Here is a 19,722-nt window from a genome sequence, read left to right as displayed (position 1 = left end):
GTTGTAGTTGGGGTAGTGGTTGTTGTTGTAGTTGGGGTAGTGGTTGTTGTAGTTGGGGTAGTGGTTGTTGTAGTTGGGTTCGTGGTTGTTGTAGTTGGAGTCGTGGTTGTTGTTGTAGGGGTAGTGGTTGTTGTAGTTGGGGTAGTGGTTGTTGTAGTTGGGGTTGTTGTTGTAGTTGGGGTAGTGGTTGTTGTAGTTGGGGAAGTGGTTGTTGTAGTTGGTGTAGTGGTTGTTGTAGTTGGGGGAGTGGTTGTTGTAGTTGGGGTAGTGGTTGTTGTAGTTGGCTTAGTGGTTTTTGTAGTTGGGATAGTGGTTGTTGTAGTTGGGGTAGTTGTTGTTGTTGGCGTAGTGGTTGTTGTAGTTGGGGTTGTTGTTGTTGTAGTTGGGGTAGTTGTTGTTGTAGTTGGAGTCGTGGTTGTTGTTGTAGGGGTAGTGGTTGTTGTAGTTGGAGTCGTGGTTGTTGTTGTAGGGGTAGTGGTTGTTGTAGTTGGGGTAGTTGTTGTTGTTGGCGTAGTGGTTGTTGTAGTTGGGGTAGTGGTTGTTGTAGTTGGGGAAGTGGTTGTTGTAGTTGGTGTAGTGGTTGTTGTAGTTGGGGAAGTGGTTGTTGTAGTTGGGGTAGTTGTTGTAGTTGGCGTAGTGGTTGTTGTAGTTGGGGTAGTGGTTGTTGTAATTCGGGTAGTGGTTGTTGTAGTTGGGGTTGTTGTTGTAGTTGGGGTAGTGGTTGTTGTTGTAGTTGGGGTAGTGGTTGTTGTAGTTGGGGTAGTGGTTGTTGTAGTTGGCTTAGTGGTTGTTGTAGTTGGAGTCGTGGTTGTTGTTGTAGGGGTAGTTGTTGTTGTAGTTGGGGTAGTGGTTGTTGTAGTTGGGGTTGTTGTTGTAGTTGGGGTAGTGGTTGTTGTAGTTGGGGAAGTGGTTGTTGTAGTTGGTGTAGTGGTTGTTGTAGTTGGGGGAGTGGTTGTTGTAGTTGGGGTAGTGGTTGTTGTAGTTGGCTTAGTGGTTGTTGTACTTGGGATAGTGGTTGTTGTAGTTGGGGTTGTGGTTGTTGTAGTTGGGGTAGTGGTTGTTGTAGTTGGGGTTGTTGTTGTTGTTGTAGTTGGGGTAGTGGTTGTTGTTGTAGTTGGGGTAGTGGTTGTTGTAGTTGGGGTAGTGGTTGTTGTAGTTGGGGTTGTTGTTGTAGTTGGGGTAGTGGTTGTTGTAGTTGGGGTCGTGGTTGTTGTAGTTGGAGTCGTGGTTGTTGTTGTAGGGGTATTGGTTGTTGTAGTTGGGGTAGTTGTTGTTGTTGGCGGAGTGGTTGTTGTAGTTGGGGTTGTTGTTGTTGTAGTTGGGGTAGTGGTTGTTGTAGTTGGAGTCGTGGTTGTTGTTGTAGGGGTAGTGGTTGTTGTAGTTGGAGTCGTGGTTGTTGTTGTAGGGGTAGTGGTTGTTGTAGTTGGGGTAGTTGTTGTTGTTGGCGTAGTGGTTGTTGTAGTTGGGGTTGTTGTAGTTGGGGTAGTGGTTGTTGTGGTTGGGGAAGTGGTTGTTGTTGTTGGTGTAGTGGTTGTTGTAGTTGGGGAAGTGGTTGATGTAGTTGGGGTAGTTGTTGTAGTTGGCGTAGTGGTTGTTGTAGTTGGAGTCGTGGTTGTTGTTGTATGGGTAGTGGTTGTTGTAGTTTGGGTAGTTGTTGTTGTTGGCATAGTGGTTGTTGTAGTTGGGGGAGTGGTTGTTGTAGTTGGGGTTGTTGTTGTTGTAGTGGGGGTAGTGGTTGTTGTAGTTAGGGAAGTGGTTGTTGTTGGCGTAGTGGTTGTTGTAGTTGGGGTAGTGGTTGTTTTAGTGACGGCCATGGTTGGAGGGGCAGTGGTTGTTGTAGTGTGGGTAGTGGTTGTTGTTGGCGTAGTGGTTGTTGTAGTTGGGGTAGTCGTTGTTGTAGTTGGGGTAGTGGTTGTTGTAGTTGGGGTAGTGGTAGTTGTTGTTGGGATGGTGGTTGTTGTAGTTGGGGTAGTGGTTGTTGTAGTTGGGGTAGTGGTTGTTGTAGTTGGGTTTTTTGTTGTTGTTGTAGTTGGGGTAGTGGTTGTTGGCGTAGTGGTTGTTGTAGTTGGGGTAGTGGTTGTTGTAGTTGGGGTAGTGGTTGTTGTAGTTGGGATAGTGGTTGTTGTAGTTGGGGTTGTGGTTGTTGTAGTTGGGGTAGTGGTTGTTGTAGTTGGGGTTGTTGTTGTTGTTGTAGTTGGGGTAGTGGTTGTTGTTGTAGTTGGGGTAGTGGTTGTTGTAGTTGGGGTAGTGGTTGTTGTAGTTGGCTTAGTGGTTGTTGTAGTTGGAGTCGTGGTTGTTGTTGTAGGGGTAGTTGTTGTTGTAGTTGGGGTAGTGGTTGTTGTAGTTGGGGTTGTTGTTGTAGTTGGGGTAGTGGTTGTTGTAGTTGGGGAAGTGGTTGTTGTAGTTGGTGTAGTGGTTGTTGTAGTTGGGGGAGTGGTTGTTGTAGTTGGGGTAGTGGTTGTTGTAGTTGGCTTAGTGGTTGTTGTACTTGGGATAGTGGTTGTTGTAGTTGGGGTTGTGGTTGTTGTAGTTGGGGTAGTGGTTGTTGTAGTTGGGGTTGTTGTTGTTGTTGTAGTTGGGGTAGTGGTTGTTGTTGTAGTTGGGGTAGTGGTTGTTGTAGTTGGGGTAGTGGTTGTTGTAGTTGGGGTTGTTGTTGTAGTTGGGGTAGTGGTTGTTGTAGTTGGGGTCGTGGTTGTTGTAGTTGGAGTCGTGGTTGTTGTTGTAGGGGTAGTGGTTGTTGTAGTTGGGGTAGTTGTTGTTGTTGGCGTAGTGGTTGTTGTAGTTGGGGTTGTTGTTGTTGTAGTTGGGGTAGTGGTTGTTGTAGTTGGAGTCGTGGTTGTTGTTGTAGGGGTAGTGGTTGTTGTAGTTGGAGTCGTGGTTGTTGTTGTAGGGGTAGTGGTTGTTGTAGTTGGGGTAGTTGTTGTTGTTGGCGTAGTGGTTGTTGTAGTTGGGGTTGTTGTAGTTGGGGTAGTGGTTGTTGTAGTTGGGGAAGTGGTTGTTGTTGTTGGTGTAGTGGTTGTTGTAGTTGGGGAAGTGGTTGATGTAGTTGGGGTAGTTGTTGTAGTTGGCGTAGTGGTTGTTGTAGTTGGAGTCGTGGTTGTTGTTGTATGGGTAGTGGTTGTTGTAGTTTGGGTAGTTGTTGTTGTTGGCATAGTGGTTGTTGTAGTTGGGGGAGTGGTTGTTGTAGTTGGGGTTGTTGTTGTTGTAGTGGGGGTAGTGGTTGTTGTAGTTAGGGAAGTGGTTGTTGTTGGCGTAGTGGTTGTTGTAGTTGGGGTAGTGGTTGTTTTAGTGACGGCCATGGTTGGAGGGGCAGTGGTTGTTGTAGTGTGGGTAGTGGTTGTTGTTGGCGTAGTGGTTGTTGTAGTTGGGGTAGTCGTTGTTGTAGTTGGGGTAGTGGTTGTTGTAGTTGGGGTAGTGGTAGTTGTTGTTGGGATGGTGGTTGTTGTAGTTGGGGTAGTGGTTGTTGTAGTTGGGGTAGTGGTTGTTGTAGTTGGGTTTTTTGTTGTTGTTGTAGTTGGGGTAGTGGTTGTTGGCGTAGTGGTTGTTGTAGTTGGGGTAGTGGTTGTTGTAGTTGGGGTAGTGGTTGTTGTAGTTGGGATAGTGGTTGTTGTAGTTGGGGTTGTGGTTGTTGTAGTTGGGGTAGTGGTTGTTGTAGTTGGGGTTGTTGTTGTTGTTGTAGTTGGGGTAGTGGTTGTTGTTGTAGTTTGGGTAGTGGTTGTTGTAGTTGGGGTAGTGGTTGTTGTAGTTGGGATCGTGGTTGTTGTAGTTGGAGTCGTGGTTGTTGTTGTAGGGGTAGTGGTTGTTGTAGTTGGGGTAGTGGTTGTTGTAGTTGGGGTTGTTGTTGTAGTTGGGGTAGTGGTTGTTGTAGTTGGGAAAGTGGTTGTTGTAGTTGGTGTAGTGGTTGTTGTAGTTGGGGGAGTGGTTGTTGTAGTTGGGGTAGAAGTTGCTGTAGTTGGCTTAGTGGTTGTTGTAGTTGGGATAGTGGTTGTTGTAGTTGGGGTTGTGGTTGTTGTAGTTGGGGTCGTGGTTGTTGTAGTTGGAGTCGTGGTTGTTGTTGTAGGGGTAGTGGTTTTTGTAGTTGGGGTAGTTGTTGTTTTTGGCGTAGTGGTTGTTGTAGTTGGGGTTGTTGTTGTTGTAGTTGGGGTAGTGGTTGTTGTAGTTGGAGTCGTGGTTGTTGTTGTAGGGGTCGTGGTTGTTGTAGTTGGAGTCGTGGTTGTTGTTGTAGGGGTAGTGGTTGTTGTAGTTGGGGTAGTTGTTGTTGTTGGCGTAGTGGTTGTTGTAGTTGGGGTTGTTGTAGTTGGGGTAGTGGTTGTTGTAGTTGGGGAAGTGGTTGTTGTAGTTGGTGTAGTGGTTGTTGTAGTTGGGGAAGTGGTTGTTGTAGTTGGGGTAGTTGTTGTAGTTGGCGTAGTGGTTGTTGTAGTTGGGGTAGTGGTTGTTGTAGTTGGGTTCGTGGTTGTTGTAGTTGGAGTCGTGGTTGTTGTTGTATGGGTAGTGGTTGTTGTAGTTTGGGTAGTTGTTGGCATAGTGGTTGTTGTAGTTGGGGGAGTGGTTGTTGTAGTTGGGGTTGTTGTTGTTGTAGTGGGGGTAGTGGTTGTTGTAGTTAGGGAAGTGGTTGTTGTAGTTGGGGTAGTGGTTGTTGTAGTTGGGGTTTTTGTTGTTGTTGTAGTTGGGGTAGTGGTTGTTGGCGTAGTGGTTGTTGTAGTTGGGGTAGTGGTTGTTGTAGTTGGGGTAGTGGTTGTTGTAGTTGGGGTAGTGGTAGTTGTTGTTGGGATGGTGGTTGTTGTAGTTGGGGTAGTGGTTGTTGTAGTTGGGGTAGTGGTTGTTGTAGTTTGGGTTTTTGTTGTTGTTGTAGTTGGGGTAGTGGTTGTTGTAGTTGGGGTTTTTGTTGTTGTTGTAGTTGGGGTAGTTGTTGTTGGCGTAGTGGTTGTTGTAGTTGGGGTTGTTGTTGTTGTAGTTGGGGTAATGGTTGTTGTAGTTGGGGAAGTGGTTGTTGTAGTTGGTGTAGTGGTTGTTGTAGTTGGGGAAGTGGTTATTGTAGTTGGGGTAGTGGTTGTTGTAGTTGGCGTAGTGGTTGTTGTAGTTGGGGTAGTGGTTGTTGTAGTTGGGTTTGTGGTTGTTGTAGTTGGAGTCGTGGTTGTTGTTGTAGGGGTAGTGGTTGTTGTAGTTGGGGTAGTTGTTGTTGTAGTTGGTGAAGTGGTTGTTGTAGTTGGGGAAGTGGTTGTTGTAGTTGGAGTCGTGGTTGTTGTTGTAGGGGTAGTGGTTGTTGTAGTTGGGGTTGTTGTTGTTGTAGTTGGGGTAGTGGTTGTTGTAGTGATTGTTGTAGTTGGGGGAGTGGTTGTTGTAGTTGGGGTAGTGGTTGTTGTAGTTGGCGTAGTGGTTGTTGTAGTTGGGATTGTGGTTGTTGTAGTTGGAGTCGTGGTTGTTGTTGTAGGGGTAGTGGTTGTTGTAGTTGGGGTAGTGGTTGTTGTAGTTGGGGTTGTTGTTGTAGTTGGGGTAGTGGTTGTTGTAGTTGGGGAAGTGGTTGTTGTAGTTGGTGTAGTGGTTGTTGTAGTTGGGGGAGTGGTTGTTGTAGTTGGGGTAGAAGTTGCTGTAGTTGGCTTAGTGGTTGTTGTAGTTGGGATAGTGGTTGTTGTAGTTGGGGTTGTGGTTGTTGTAGTTGGGGTCGTGGTTGTTGTAGTTGGAGTCGTGGTTGTTGTTGTAGGGGTAGTGTTTTTTGTAGTTGGGGTAGTTGTTGTTGGCGTAGTGGTTGTTGTAGTTGGGGTTGTTGTTGTTGTAGTTGGGGTAGTGGTTGTTGTAGTTGGAGTCGTGGTTGTTGTTGTAGGGGTAGTGGTTGTTGTAGTTGGAGTCGTGGTTGTTGTTGTAGGGGTAGTGGTTGTTGTAGTTGGGGTAGTTGTTGTTGTTGGCGTAGTGGTTGTTGTAGTTGGGGTTGTTGTAGTTGGGGTAGTGGTTGTTGTAGTTGGGGAAGTGGTTGTTGTAGTTGGTGTAGTGGTTGTTGTAGTTGGGGGAGTGGTTGTTGTAGTTGGGGTTTTTGTTGTTGTTGTAGTTGGGGTAGTGGTTGTTGTAGTTGGGGTAGTGGTTGTTGTAGTTGGGTTCGTGGTTGTTGTAGTTGGAGTCGTGGTTGTTGTTGTAGGGGTAGAGGTTGTTGTAGTTGGTGTAGTGGTTGTTGTAGTTGGGGTCGTGGTTGTTGTTGTTGTAGTTGGGGTAGTGGTTGTTGTAGTTGGGGAAGTGGTTGTTGTAGTTGGTGTAGTGGTTGTTGTAGTTGGGGGAGTGTTTGTTGTAGTTGGGGTAGTGGTTGTTGTAGTTGGCTTAGTGGTTGTTGTAGTTGGGGTAGTGTTTGTTGTAGTTGGGGTCGTGGTTGTTGTAGTTTGGGTCGTGGTTTTTGTAGTTGGAGTCGTGGTTGTTGTTGTAGGGATAGTGGTTGTTGTAGTTGGGGTAGTTGTTGTTGGCGTAGTGGTTGTTGTAGTTGGGGTTGTTGTAGTTGGGGTAGTGGTTGTTGTAGTTGGGGAAGTGGTTGTTGTAGTTGGTGTAGTGGTTGTTGTAGTTGGGGAAGTGGTTATTGTAGTTGGGGTAGTGGTTGTTGTAGTTGGCGTAGTGGTTGTTGTAGTTGGGGTAGTGGTTGTTGTAGTTGGGTTTGTGGTTGTTGTAGTTGGAGTCGTGGTTGTTGTTGTAGGGGTAGTGGTTGTTGTAGTTGGGGTTGTTGTTGTTGTAGTTGGGCTAGTGGTTGTTGTAGTTGGGGTAGTTGTTGTTGTAGTTGGTGAAGTGGTTGTTGTAGTTGGGGAAGTGGTTGTTGTAGTTGGAGTCGTGGTTGTTGTTGTAGGGGTAGTGGTTGTTGTAGTTGGGGTAGTGGTTGTTGTAGTTGGGGTTGTTGTTGTTGTAGTTGGGGTAGTGGTTGTTGTAGTTGGGGTAGTGGTTGTTGTAGTTGGGGGAGTGGTTGTTGTAGTTGGGGTAGTGGTTGTTGTAGTTGGCGTAGTGGTTGTTGTAGTTGGGGTAGTGGTTGTTGAAGTTGGGGTCGTGGTTGTTGTAGTTGGGGTCGTGGTTGTTGTAGTTGGAGTCGTGGTTGTTGTTGTAGGGGTAGTGGTTGTTGTAGTTGGGGTAGTTGTTGTTGGCGTAGTGGTTGTTATAGTTGGGGTTTTTGTTGTTGTAGTTGGGGTAGTGGTTGTTGTAGTTGGGGAAGTGGTTGTTGTAGTTGGTGTAGTGGTTGTTGTAGTTGGGGTAGTGGTTGTTGTAGTTGGGGTTGTGGTTGTTGTAGTTGGGGCAGTGGTAGTTGTTGTTGGGATGGTGGTTGTTGTAGTTGGGGTAGTGGTTGTTGTAGTTGGGGTTGTGGTTGTTGTAGTTGGGGCAGTGGTAGTTGTTGTTGGGATGGTGGTTGTTGTAGTTGGGGTAGTGGTTGTTGTAGTTGGGGTAGTGGTTGTTGTAGTTGGGGTTGTTGTTGTTGTTGTAGTTGGGGTAGTGGTTGTTGTAGTTGGGGTAGTGGTTGTTGTAGTTGGGTTCGTGGTTGTTGGAGTCGTTGTTGTTGTTGTAGGGGTAGTGGTTGTTGTAGTTGGGGTAGTGGTTGTTGTAGTTGGGGTTGTTGTTGTAGTTGGGGTAGTGGTTGTTGTAGTTGGGGAAGTGGTTGTTGTAGTTGGTGTAGTGGTTGTTGTAGTTGGGGGAGTGGTTGTTGTTGTAGGGGTAGTGGTTGTTGTACTTTGGGTAGTTGTTGTTGTTGGCATATTGGTTGTTGTAGTTGGGGTAGTGGTTGTTGTAGTTGGGGTTGTTGTTGTTGTAGTTGGGGTAGTGGTTGTTGTAGTTGGGGTATTGGTTGTTGTAGTTGGTGTAGTGGTTGTTGTAGTTGGGGGAGTGTTTGTTGTAGTTGGGGTATTGGTTGTTGTAGTTGGGGTAGTGGTTGTTGTAGTTGGGGTTGTTGTTGTTGTAGTTGGGGTAGTGGTTGTTGTAGTTGGGGAAGTGGTTGTTGTAGTTGGTGTAGTGGTTGTTGTAGATGGGGGAGTGGTTGTTGTAGTTGGGGTAGTGGTTGTTGTAGTTGGCGTAGTGGTTGTTGTAGTTGGGGTAGTGGTTGTTGTAGTTGGGGTCGTGGTTGTTGTAGTTGGAGTCGTGGTTGTTGTTGTAGGGATAGTGGTTGTTGTAGTTGGGGTAGTTGTTGTTGTTGGCGTAGTGGTTGTTGAAGTTGGGGTTGTTGTTGTTGTAGTTGGGGTAGTGGTTGTTGTAGTTGGGGAAGTGGTTGTTGTAGTTGGTGTAGTGGTTGTTGTTGTAGGGGTAGTGGTTGTTGTAGTTTGGTTAGTTGTTGTTGTTGGCATAGTGGTTGTTGTAGTTGGGGTAGTGGTTGTTGTAGTTGGGGTTGTTGTTGTTGTAGTTGGGGTAGTGGTTGTTGTAGTTGGGTGAGTGGTTGTTGTAGTTGGTGTAGTGGTTGTTGTAGTTGGGGGAGTGGTTGTTGTAGTTGGGGTAGTGGTTGTTGTAGTTGGGGTAGTGGTTGTTGTAGTTGGGGTTGTTGTTGTTGTAGTTGGGGTAGTGATTGTTGTAGTTGGGGAAGTGGTTGTTGTAGTTGGAGTCGTGGTTGTTGTTTTAGGGGTAGTGGTTGTTGGAGTTGGGGTAGTTGTTGTTGTTGGCGTAGTGGTTGTTGTAGTTGGGGTTGTTGTTGTTGTAGTTGGGGTAGTGGTTGTTGTAGTTGGGGAAGTGGTTGTTGTAGTTGGTGAAGTGGTTGTTGTAGTTGGGGAAGTGGTTGTTGTAGTTCGGGTAGTGGTTGTTGTAGTTGGCGTAGTGGTTGTTGTAGTTGGGGTAGTGGTTGTTGTAGTTGGGTTCGTGGTTGTTGTAGTTGGAGTCGTGGTTGTTGTTGTAGGGGTAGTGGTTGTTGTAGTTGGGGTTGTTGTTGTTGTAGTTGGGGTAGTGGTTGTTGTAGTTGGGGTAGTTGTTGTTGTAGTTGGTGTAGTGGTTGTTGTAGTTGGGGGAGTGGTTGTTGTAGTTGGGGTAGTGGTTGTTGTAGTTGGGGTAGTGGTTGTTGTAGTTGGGGTTGTTGTTGTTGTAGTTGGGGTAGTGGTTGTTGTAGTTGGGGTAGTGGTTGTTGTAGTTGGGGTCGTGGTTGTTGTAGTTGGGGTCGTGGTTGTTGTAGTTGGAGTCGTGGTTGTTGTTGTAGGGGTAGTGGTTGTTGTAGTTGGGGTAGTTGTTGTTGTTGGCGTAGTGGTTGTTGTAGTTGGGGTTGTTGTTGTTGTAGTTGGGGTAGTGGTTGTTGTAGTTGGGGAAGTGGTTGTTGTAGTTGGTGAAGTGGTTGTTGTAGTTGGGGAAGTGGCTGTTGTAGTTGGGGTAGTGGTTGTTGTAGTTGGCGTAAAGGTTGTTGTAGTTGGGGTATTGGTTGTTGTAGTTGGGTCTGTGGTTGTTGTAGTTGGAGTCGTGGTTGTTGTTGTAGGGGTAGTGGTTGTTGTAGTTTGGGTGGTTGTTTTTGTAGTTGGGGTAGTGGTTGTTGTAGTTGGGGTAGTTGTTGTTGTAGTTGGTGTAGTGGTTGTTGTAGTTGGGGGAGTGGTTGTTGTAGTTGGGGTAGTGGTTGTTGTAGTTGGGGTAGTGGTTGTTGTTGTTGTAGTTGGGGTAGTGGTTGTTGTAGTTGGGGTAGTGGTTGTTGTAGTTGGGGTCGTGGTTGTTGTAGTTGGAGTCGTGGTTGTTGTTGTAGGGATAGTGGTTGTTGTAGTTGGGGTAGTGGTTGTTGTAGTTGGGGTTGTTGTTGTTGTAGTTGGGGTAGTGGTTGTTGTAGTTGGGGTAGTTGTTGTTGTAGTTGGTGTAGTGGTTGTTGTAGTTGGGATGGTGTTTGTTGTAGTTGGGGTAGTGGTTATTGTTGTTGTTGGGGTCGCGGTGGTTGTAGTTGGGAGAGTGGTTGTTGTAGTTGGGGTAGTGGTTGTTGTAATTGGGGTCGTGGTTGTTGTAGTTGGGGTAGTGGTTGTTGTAGTTGGAGTCGTGGTTGTTGTTGTAGGGGTAGTGGTTGTTGTAGTTCGGGTAGTTGTTGTTGTTGTTGGCGTAGTGGTTGTTGTAGTTGGGGTAGTGGTTGTTGTAGTTGGGGTTGTTGTTGTTGTAGTTGGGGTAGTGGTTGTTGTAGTTGGGGTAGTTGTTGTTGTAGTTGGTGTAGTGGTTGTTGTAGTTGGGATGGTGTTTGTTGTAGTTGGGGTAGTGGTTATTGTTGTTGTTGGGGTCGCGGTGGTTGTAGTTGGGATAGTGGTTGTTGTAGTTGGGGTTGTGGTTGTTGTAATTGGGGTCGTGGTTGTTGTAGTTGGGGTAGTGGTTGTTGTAGTTGGGGTCGTGGTTGTTGTGGTTGGGGTAGTGGTTGTTGTGGTTGGGGTAGTGGTTGTTGTAGTTGGGGTCGTGGTGGTAGTTGTTGGGGTCGTGGTTGTTGTAGTTGGGGTCGTGGTTGTTGTGGTTGGGGTAGTAGTTGTTGTGGTTTGGGTAGTGGTTGTTGTTGTAGGGGTAGTGGTTGTTGTAGTTGGGGTCGTGGTGGTTGTTGTTGGGGTCGTGGTTGTTGTCGTTGGGGTAGTGGTTGTTGTAGTTGGGGTAGTGGTAGTTGTTGTTGGGATGGTGGTTGTTGTTGTTGTAGTGAGAGTGTTACACAAACTAGTCCCACAACAGGCTGGTCCACTGGTAATGTTACCAACATCTTGCATGAAAGGTAGTGACCCCAGGCTGGCAGCAGCTGCACACATATTTGTAGATGCACAGCCAAAAGCTGGAGAAGTGACGCCGGAATTTGTCACTAAAGATGAAACACAATAGTAGGTTTGTTAGTTGGATTATTTCAGAGAGAATTCTTCACCTTATGAGTAACTTTAATTCATGAGGAAATGTATTTTGATGACAATAGTTAAACATTAGTTGTTGCCATGGTTACAGTTGTTGGGACTGAGTTCCCAGTGATCTGACTTATAACAAAGAGTCGTAAAACGTGAGACTTGCCTCGGGAAACCCCTCACAACAAAATTCCAGCATGGAGATTTTATCTCCATGTGAGAGAAAATCACTTCCTGGGTCCACCACTGTAAGCCGCCCCTTGGGGCCAAATTCTGATAGTTAATTGGCCGGGGGCCACACTGACCCCTGACCCCTCCTCCCAGGGGGGAGTCACCTGGAACATGACTTAAAAAGGCTGAGCTCCCAGAAACCTTTCTCTTTTCCTCCGATGCTGATGTGACAACGAGACCCCCCCCCCCGGGGTCTCACTAGTTAACCCAGCAACTTAAGGAGGCAACTACCTCTTTTTTTCTTTTCCTCCGATGCTGACGTCGCCACTAGACCCCCCCCCAGGGGGTCTTCCTAGTCGACCCAGTAAGCTAATGGAGGCGATAAGACGTTTGTTTTATTCATTTCAATTCATTTCATTCAATTATTCTTTTATCTTAGTTGACGTTTTATTTTGAAAGGACATTTTCCTGTTTTAACTTGAAAAGACAAACAGGAATCTCACTCGGGACGAGTGAGACACGGACTTTACTTTTATTCTTTTCCCAACACGATCTACAACGGCTACAAGCAGCCGCACGTTCCTGTGAGTGAGCACGAGCTCCGCTGCTGCAGAAGAAGACGAAACCTCATCTCGCCACGGAGCACGACGGATCGGCTCCGGCCCAGCTGCGGTGCTCACGAGAGCCCGCCTGAGAGACTTCAAGCAATTCACTGAACCTCCGGAGATTCGCGCCAACGCGCATGCACCCCACGAAACCATGGTTACAGTAAGAGAGGCTTATGTTGTCTGGGCAGATGTTAGTTTTAATACGTAGCATATTGTTTAATATTTGATTGTATTTGTTGCGAGACCGCTGAGTCTCATTGTTTAACCGGCTACTACGAGCCGCTACTTCCGGTTCATTTCCGGGTTTTGTTTAGTGTTTGAGCGCTGCGAGGAAAGCCTCCAGCCACGCTGTTAACGTCTGTGTTAGTCTGCAGTGAGTTTACCGATCAGAACCTCAGCCCACAACGTCCGCTTGAGGGCTGAGGGGTGAATCACTGTTAATCTATCTCTGGCGTGTTTTTAAGAGCTTCTTTGAACTCTCCTTATATGTTTTCTCTCTCTCTCTCTCTCTCTCTCTCTCTCTCTCTCTCTCTCTCTCTCTCTCTCTCTCTCTCTCCTTCTAAACCGACCTATACACACTTCCGATCTGTATTTATAATACAGTTCATGTCACATAGTTAAATCTATGCTTAGAGAGGCTGAACACATCTGGAAACCATTCGGCCCCCAAAGCCAAGCAGAGATAAGAATTCTCTTTGTCTAAAATTTCCTTTGTGTAATTCATGTGACGACCACCAGTGTGAGCTCCGGCCACATGGTGTCATTAACATAGACTCCATCTTGAATAACGCAAGTTAACCCACAATTTTGAGTCTATTATTGCCACGCCTCCGCTCTCTCTCCTCCCATCCTGGCTCTAAATTCATAACGGCTCCGCCATCTTGTTTTGTAGTCAATCCGCCATTTTGAGAGTTTTTAGGCCTTGATTCCACGAATCATGATAGGCCGCCATCTAAGATGTGACTGCGTCATCGCCACGCCCCCTTCCTTTTCTCTCTCTCTCTCGCTCTCTCTCACACACACACACACACACACACACACACACACAGACACTTTGATAGACACAGACAGTACACACACACAGAGACACATAGATGGACCAGAGGTTACATGCGTGTTCTAAATTGTGATAAGCTGCTGTTGTTATCTTTGAAATATGGGAGTTTGTTAATATGATAAATCATTAAATAACACTAACTTTATTTCACATACACACACATAGACACACATACACAGAGAGACACTTTGACACAGACACACACACACAGAGACAGACATACATAGGTAGACCGCAGGTTTTACATGTATTTTCTGAATTGTGATAAGTGCTGCTGCTGTGTTTATTTTTGAAATATTGGAGCTTGTTAAAATGATAAATCATTGAATAACATTATAACTTTATTTCCCCTTTTTAATAAATACTTTTGTAATTAAAGTATCTGTAGTCTGTGATTATTTGTGCATAAGTGTGTGAATACAGCTGGATTATGATTGCCTGTGCTCGAACTTAGAAGCCTTCACTGTTTATTAAGTAATCATTAATATTAAAATATTGACATTATTAATTTGACATTTATCATTATGAGACTGATAATTATAGCTTGATATGTTGGTCCCTGGAAACCAGGGTGGTGCCCCCCTTTCTCAATTATTAATATAGATAGTATTATTCTTAAATTGATAATTTTATTGTTTTTGACTAATTATTTTCATTATTCTTGGTTGATAACCTTATCATTGTTAATTGATATCTTGTACTTTCTAATTGATAATTCCTATTTTCTCATTAGTGGTTTTATTGTTATTTGATTACTGATCATCTTCAATTAATAATTTAATTATTTTTGATAGATAATTTTTATTATTTTAATAATCATATTTCATGATTATTAATAATTAGCCAACGTCAAGTCTACTCCTATTGCACAACACAGTCTTGCAGTATTTGAACATCGCACCTTATTACTAACATGTGAACGTGTACTTCAGGACCACGTGACATCACTGATTTCACTGTTTTATGTTCTCACGTGTGCAACAGAGAATATGTGTGATCCAATCCAACCACACCCTTCAACTACACTGGTTGTTTTTTAGAGGTGATACAGGACTGTAGCTTTCAACCAGCAGAGGGCAGCAGAACACTGTGTTTCACTCTGATGTTAAGTTACTTGTTTCAGTGAAAGAAGCAAGTCCCCAATTTAAACATACGTTCACGTCAGTCAAAATGTTGAACTAAATCTAACTCAATGAGTTTGCTCAATGTTTATTGTTGTGCAATATTTATCTCATGTTTTCAAATCTGTTACCATTTCTTAGTTCGATGATTATTAAAATAAAGAATTGTTCATTTAACTCATGTTGGAATCAAAGAAACATTCAAAATGAGCAAAAACTTTTTTGTGGACAAAGCAAGAGACTTTTATACGGAAGCGTAATGCATTCAGTTGAAATTGAAGTTGTTCCCTGTATCGACACAGATTACTGTTATGAATCTGTAACGTCACAAAGGAAAGGTTTTATGTTTTAGCGACCCACCAAAGAGGCAAAAGCTCTTACGGTGTTTTAAAGAGAAATTTCAAATAAACCTTAAAACATCAGTTGAAAGTTTTGTCCATCTTTCGGGGGATATGCTACAGATAGATAAAGGATAGTTTTCATTTTTGTCCAAAATTTAAATATTTCGTTTGTCAGTCGTTTGTAGTTCACTGTTATTTATTCAGAAGGAGAGTCTGACAGTTTTAAGCGACGCTATACGTCATGGCGCTAGTACAATAAATCGTGCCAAACAAAAGATGCAAAACGTCCATCCAAAATGTAACTTCATCAAAATACTAGATTACAATTATTTAAGAAAAACAGAGCCTTTTGAAAAAAAATTATCTCGGAATTTTCGAGATAATTATCTAATAAAAATAGGACTTTTTTTCAAGTGAATCTAATACGCTTCTGTACTTTTATAATCAAGTTGAGCTCCAGGGAAAATAACAAATGGATTAACTGAGAAATAATCAAAAGTTTTGTCAACTGGTCAAGATGGAACTACTTTTAACTACTTTTTCTCCTGTTTGATCTTTAATTCTAAAACATTATGATGATCTTAAGATAATGAAAAAGTAAACTTTTCATAAAAAGACATAAGGCAGTTAAAAGTAAGTGTTTAATGTTTAATGTTATGGATCATAAATACACAGTAACACAGATGATACAGATATTATTAGAGTTTTTTAAATACTTAGTACATGAGTAAATATATCTTAAGTCATCACTCTTAAGTATTAATTTTTTAAAAATACTTAAAGGCAGTAGAATATGTTAGAAGTACTCTTTGTTTAAATGCAGTATATAAGAAGAAGACTTACCACTGGCTTGAAAGCAGCGATCCTCTGTTCCCCTACATTGTAGTGAAGAGCTGCAGTCAGAGGTGATGGGGTTACAAACGTGACACTGTAGACTGTTACCTGCTGGAACCACAGGGACTGAAACAGACAAAAAATACTGTTTATTAGAGGAAGAGAGAATATGGAAGTTTTATGGATTAAAAACAGAACATGTCAGAAGAAGGATGCAGATTAATAAGAGTCATCTACATCTACTTACAAGGCAGAGTGTTGGAGTTGCAGTTGTCTGTGCTGCAGCATGTAGCACTTGCAAGTGCACTCGAATGACCCAAGTTAACTGAAAATGTCTGAGAGCCTGTGGATGGACACAGGGTGGGGAGGGCACAGGCCTTGTAGATTTGCTGTCCAGGAGTCCCAAGTGAAACGGCTGCAGAGTCAAAGTGCAGTTTGTTAATGGTGATGGAAAGCACACGTCACTTTGCAGTACATGTATTTCACTGGAAAGTAACTTGTAGAGAAGTTTACCTTGAATGGAAGCTGTGATACACATCGTGCCTGTGGGACATGGAACTGGTGCTGTGGCTGAACAGGTAGCATTTGTACAAGTTTCACACACAAGTGCTTCACCTGCAATGTGGAGAAAAATAGTCAGTGATATGATGATCTGATCTTAATTGTGGTTCATAAATGCTAAAAAATCTTTTTACTGTTCAAAAGGAGTTTCAGACATATGGGTTGTAATTTAAATAAAGACACTTCACACATGACTCTAAATTATTTCATCTGCTTCATACCTGTGTAGTCTGTTTCTTGTACTGCTGAACTGTAACTTATCAATTTCTCCTCTGAGGATTGATTGAGCCTCCTTATATGTTCAAGGATATTAATAATACAATATGATAAATAATATTATATTTTTAAAAATAGTAATTAGTTACCTGTGCTGGAGAGCGCCCAGATGAGAGTCAGAGAAAGAAGCAGCTTCATCATGATGATCAGGTAAGTTCAGCAGATTCCTTATACGACCTCTCATCAACACGGAGGCACTTTATATACTCTACAGGTGATGAACGCCTGTATGACTGATACATGTCTGAATATCTCAGGGATTGGGCGTGTTTACATTTATACAGCATGATCATTCAAACTGTCAGTCTCTCTTTTGTCACAGAGGAAAACACGTCAACACACCTTAACACACCCATATTAACTTCGTCACTGTTAACCTGTTTAGGATTGTCCACCAAAAACAAAAAGCATAAAACATAGACCTACATTTCCCTCAGGCTCATTAAAGTATTTATATGTTTAATATATATATATATATATATATATATATCAATGTTTTCGATACGGCTTAATTATAGAGTTCAACAGACTTTCTCTGAGTACCAGAATATTTCAAAAAGTTTTGACTTCATGTATCTCAGAACTCTAAATAAAGGAAAAGCTGTTTTTACAATGACCACGTCACATACGCTTCTTGTCATTTATATTCTGGAATGTTGTGAAACTAGTAACCTGTTTGTTAATACATCTTGATGCAGCATGACAAAATATTAAATAAATATTTGTAAGTAATAATTATATGATATTACATTATTCCAGTTATTTGAACTAGACTATACACTTAACACAATTCAGTATTAGTAGGTTAAATTCAAGTTTAATATAATAGAGCATTACACATGTTTACTATCATTGTATATCATATAGTTTAACCAACATTGCAATGAATAAAACATCTACACATTGTACCTGGCTGAGTTGAGGCAAATTTTGAACAGGCTGACATTTACTACTTTTTTGCATTTATAAGCACAACATAGGGTTTGTAGAATATTGACCTGCAAAGTAAGTATTTAGAAAAAGAAGCAAAACATTACATTTAAAGGTCACCGCGCCTATATAAGACCAAGGTCTGCCCCAATTCTTCTTCTTTCCAACGACCCCTCCAAGGAGTGAGGCTGCCGGCCTTTCTTCCTGCATTCGCGAGAGGAGAAACCTGATTTCTCCAGCTCAACTCTTCTCTTCCCACCCAAACAACCGGAGGGCAGAGGTGCAGTTTCCAACTCATCTTCTCAAGGAAACCTCCTCTCAAATCAAGCTTCTACAAACTCCTAGCAGCAACTTGATGTCCTGTAGGTAAGATTCAACAAGCAAGAGCATCACAGCTCAACAGAACTGCGAGAGCAGAAATCTTACGACCAACCGGAGACTTCACACAAAGCCAGGACAAACGCTGAACTGCACAGCAAATTTCTTCCTTTCTAAGGACTAGTAACATACTGGGCTTAATAATTATACTAGACTAAGCAAGACTGTTTATGTGATTCCGTGTGGTGTTTATAAGTTTGATATGTGTTGTGTTATTGTGGTTACAAATTAAATGAAAGATAAATGTTAGATACGCTCTTCACAGGATCTCTCTTACCCTTTCAGTTATCTGTTTAACATCCACACAGACACGCATATGACTTCACCTAGTTAAACCTTTTCCCGCTATTGGTCGTAAAGCAACCTCAGAAGAAGGGGGGGCTGCTATCTTAGAAGCCATCTTAAAAGCCCACAGAAAGGTGTTACTCTTTTGGTCAACAACCATTTTGAGAGCCCCTCATTCACACACACACACACACACACACACACACACACACACACACACACACACACACACTAACATACACATCTTTGTTAGTTAGTACGTTTTGTTAGTAATTTGTGCTTTTATATTTTATTATGTTTTCTTTCACAAATGTTCTTTCATTAATTTTGCATAAGTGAATTTTGCCAACCTCTACAGTGTCAAGAACTCCATAAACCTTCACTGTTCATTATATAATCTGAAATAGTAAATATTGAGATATCTAAGTGAACTAGATCTAAATGAGACTGATCTTAATCAATAAATTGGCTATATTTTCCCTTCTTTGAAGGGTGGTGCCCCGAGAGAACTTTAACAAACTAAAGTTAGGATTTAATGTTAATATTTTAAATATTAATGTTTTATATTTTATTTTGATAACCAAATTTATTGAATGTCTAAAGGCACACCATCTTATGGTATCACTCCTAACCATTATTGCACAGCATTGTACAATGAAATTATAAGAGTCTTCTCTTTCCAAGATATATAGTATAGTATAGTATAGTAGCTTTATTTGTCAATTACTTTACATGTACAGACATACAAAGAAATCGATATATCGTTTCCCACTCTCTCCCACAGTGAAACATAAAGTGCAGGGGGCACAACGGATAAGACAACAAGACATTTTCTAATTCTAAGTAAACAGATTCAAGTACAGCACGTATAGCAGCATAGGTTTATGTAACGTAAAGTGTAGACGTACTTAAGTGATAAAAGTGATAAAAGTGCAAAAGACATTTTGTTTCAGAGTCCTGAGTGATTTGAGGAGGGGGGGGAGGGAGATTTCAGTGGAGAGAGTTCAGCTTCCTGACAGCTTGGTGAATGAAGCTGTTACTAAGTCTGGTTGTGCAGCACCGGAGGCTCCTGTACCTTCTGCCAGAGGGTAGGAGGCTGAAGAGACCGTGTGCAGGGTGGCTGGTGTCACTAGCAATCCAGGTGGCTTTGCGGGTGAGGCGGGTGGTGTAAGTGTCTTGCAGAGAAGGGAGTGGGGAACCAATGATCTTAGCAGCTGTGTTTATTATGCGTTGTAGTGCCTTCTTGCTGTGTTCGGTGCAGCTACTGCCCCACACCGTGATGCAGCTGGACAGGATGGTTTCAATAGTGCCCCGGTAGAAAGTGATTAGGATGGTTTTGGCAGCTTTCGCTCTCTTGAGCTTACGGAGGAAATAGAGGCGCTGCTGGGCTTTCTTCGCCAGTGATGCAGAGTTGGTGGCCCAGGAGAGTTCCTCACTGATGTGCACCCCAGGAATTTGGTGCTGGTCACTCTCTCCACAGCAGCACCATCGATGGTCAGTGGGGGGTGCTCAGTGTGGCTTTTTCTGAAATCAACCACAATCTCCTTTGTTTCCGTGACATTTAGCATGAGGTTGTTGTCTCTGCACCACTTGGTCAAAAGGTTGACCTCCTCCCTGTAGTAGGTCTCGTCGTTCTGGTGATGAGACCCACCAGAGTAGTGTCATCCGCAAACTTCACCATGTGATTGGTGCTATAGGTGGGTGTGCAGTCGTGAGTCAGCAGGGTGAAGAGCAGGGGACTGAGCACACAGCCTTGTGGGGCCCCTGTGCTGATTGTGATGCTGCTTGAGGTGTTGTTGCCGACTCGGACTGCTTGTTGCCTTTCACTGAGGAAGTCCAGAATCAAATTGCAAAGGGAGGTGTTGAGCCCCAGCTGGTCCAGTTTGCAGATGAGTTGTTGTGGGATTATTGTTTTAAATGCTGAGCTAAAGTCTATAAAAACCTGCTCACGTGTGGGTGAGGGCTGAGTGGAGAGCAGAGCAGATTGTGTCCTCTGTGGAGCGTTTTGCCCGGGACGCAAACTGAAAAGGGTCCAGGGTGGGGGGGAGGATGGACTTGATGTGAGACATGACTAGCCGTTCAAAGCACTTCATAATGATGGGGGTCAGTGCCACAGGGCGATAGTCATTGAAGAAGGATGGAGCCGGTTTCTTTGGCACAGTTATGATGATGGAGGTCTTGAAATGTGATGGAACAGCAGCTTGACTCAGAGAAGTGTTGAAGATATTCGTGAAGATATCCTTAAGCTCCTCTGCGCAGTCCCTCAGTACACGGCCTGGAATGTTGTCTGGGCCTGTTGCTTTCCGGGGGTTTTTATGGTGGAGAGTGTCCTCTTCACACTTTCTACAGACAGGCACAGAGCCTGGTCGTGGGAGGGGGGCAGGAGTTTCCTGTGGGCTTGTGTTA

The 19,722-nt window shown here is 43.5% G+C and overlaps 1 protein-coding gene across 1 annotated transcript in view; it reads right to left on the bottom strand.

Moving 5' to 3' along the window:
• LOC133011238 (phospholipase A2 inhibitor and Ly6/PLAUR domain-containing protein-like) overlaps positions 1–15,864 on the bottom strand; it is a 29,776-nt gene extending 13,912 nt beyond the window's left edge. Inside the window, exons 1-5 of the mRNA XM_061078941.1 lie at positions 15,813–15,864; positions 15,400–15,501; positions 15,134–15,301; positions 14,896–15,012; positions 10,556–10,720 (exon numbers count right to left, since the gene is read on the bottom strand). Of these exons, the coding sequence (XP_060934924.1) occupies positions 10,556–10,720; positions 14,896–15,012; positions 15,134–15,301; positions 15,400–15,501; positions 15,813–15,864 (604 nt within the window). The remainder of the gene's footprint in view (positions 1–10,555; positions 10,721–14,895; positions 15,013–15,133; positions 15,302–15,399; positions 15,502–15,812) is intronic.
• Between the last annotated feature and the right edge of the window lie 3,858 nt (positions 15,865–19,722).

This window comes from Limanda limanda, chromosome 9, assembly GCF_963576545.1.
Source record: "Limanda limanda chromosome 9, fLimLim1.1, whole genome shotgun sequence".
Taxonomy (NCBI): domain Eukaryota; kingdom Metazoa; phylum Chordata; class Actinopteri; order Pleuronectiformes; family Pleuronectidae; genus Limanda; species Limanda limanda.
Note: the sequence above shows the minus strand (reverse complement) of the source record. Positions and strands in the feature narration are given on the sequence as shown.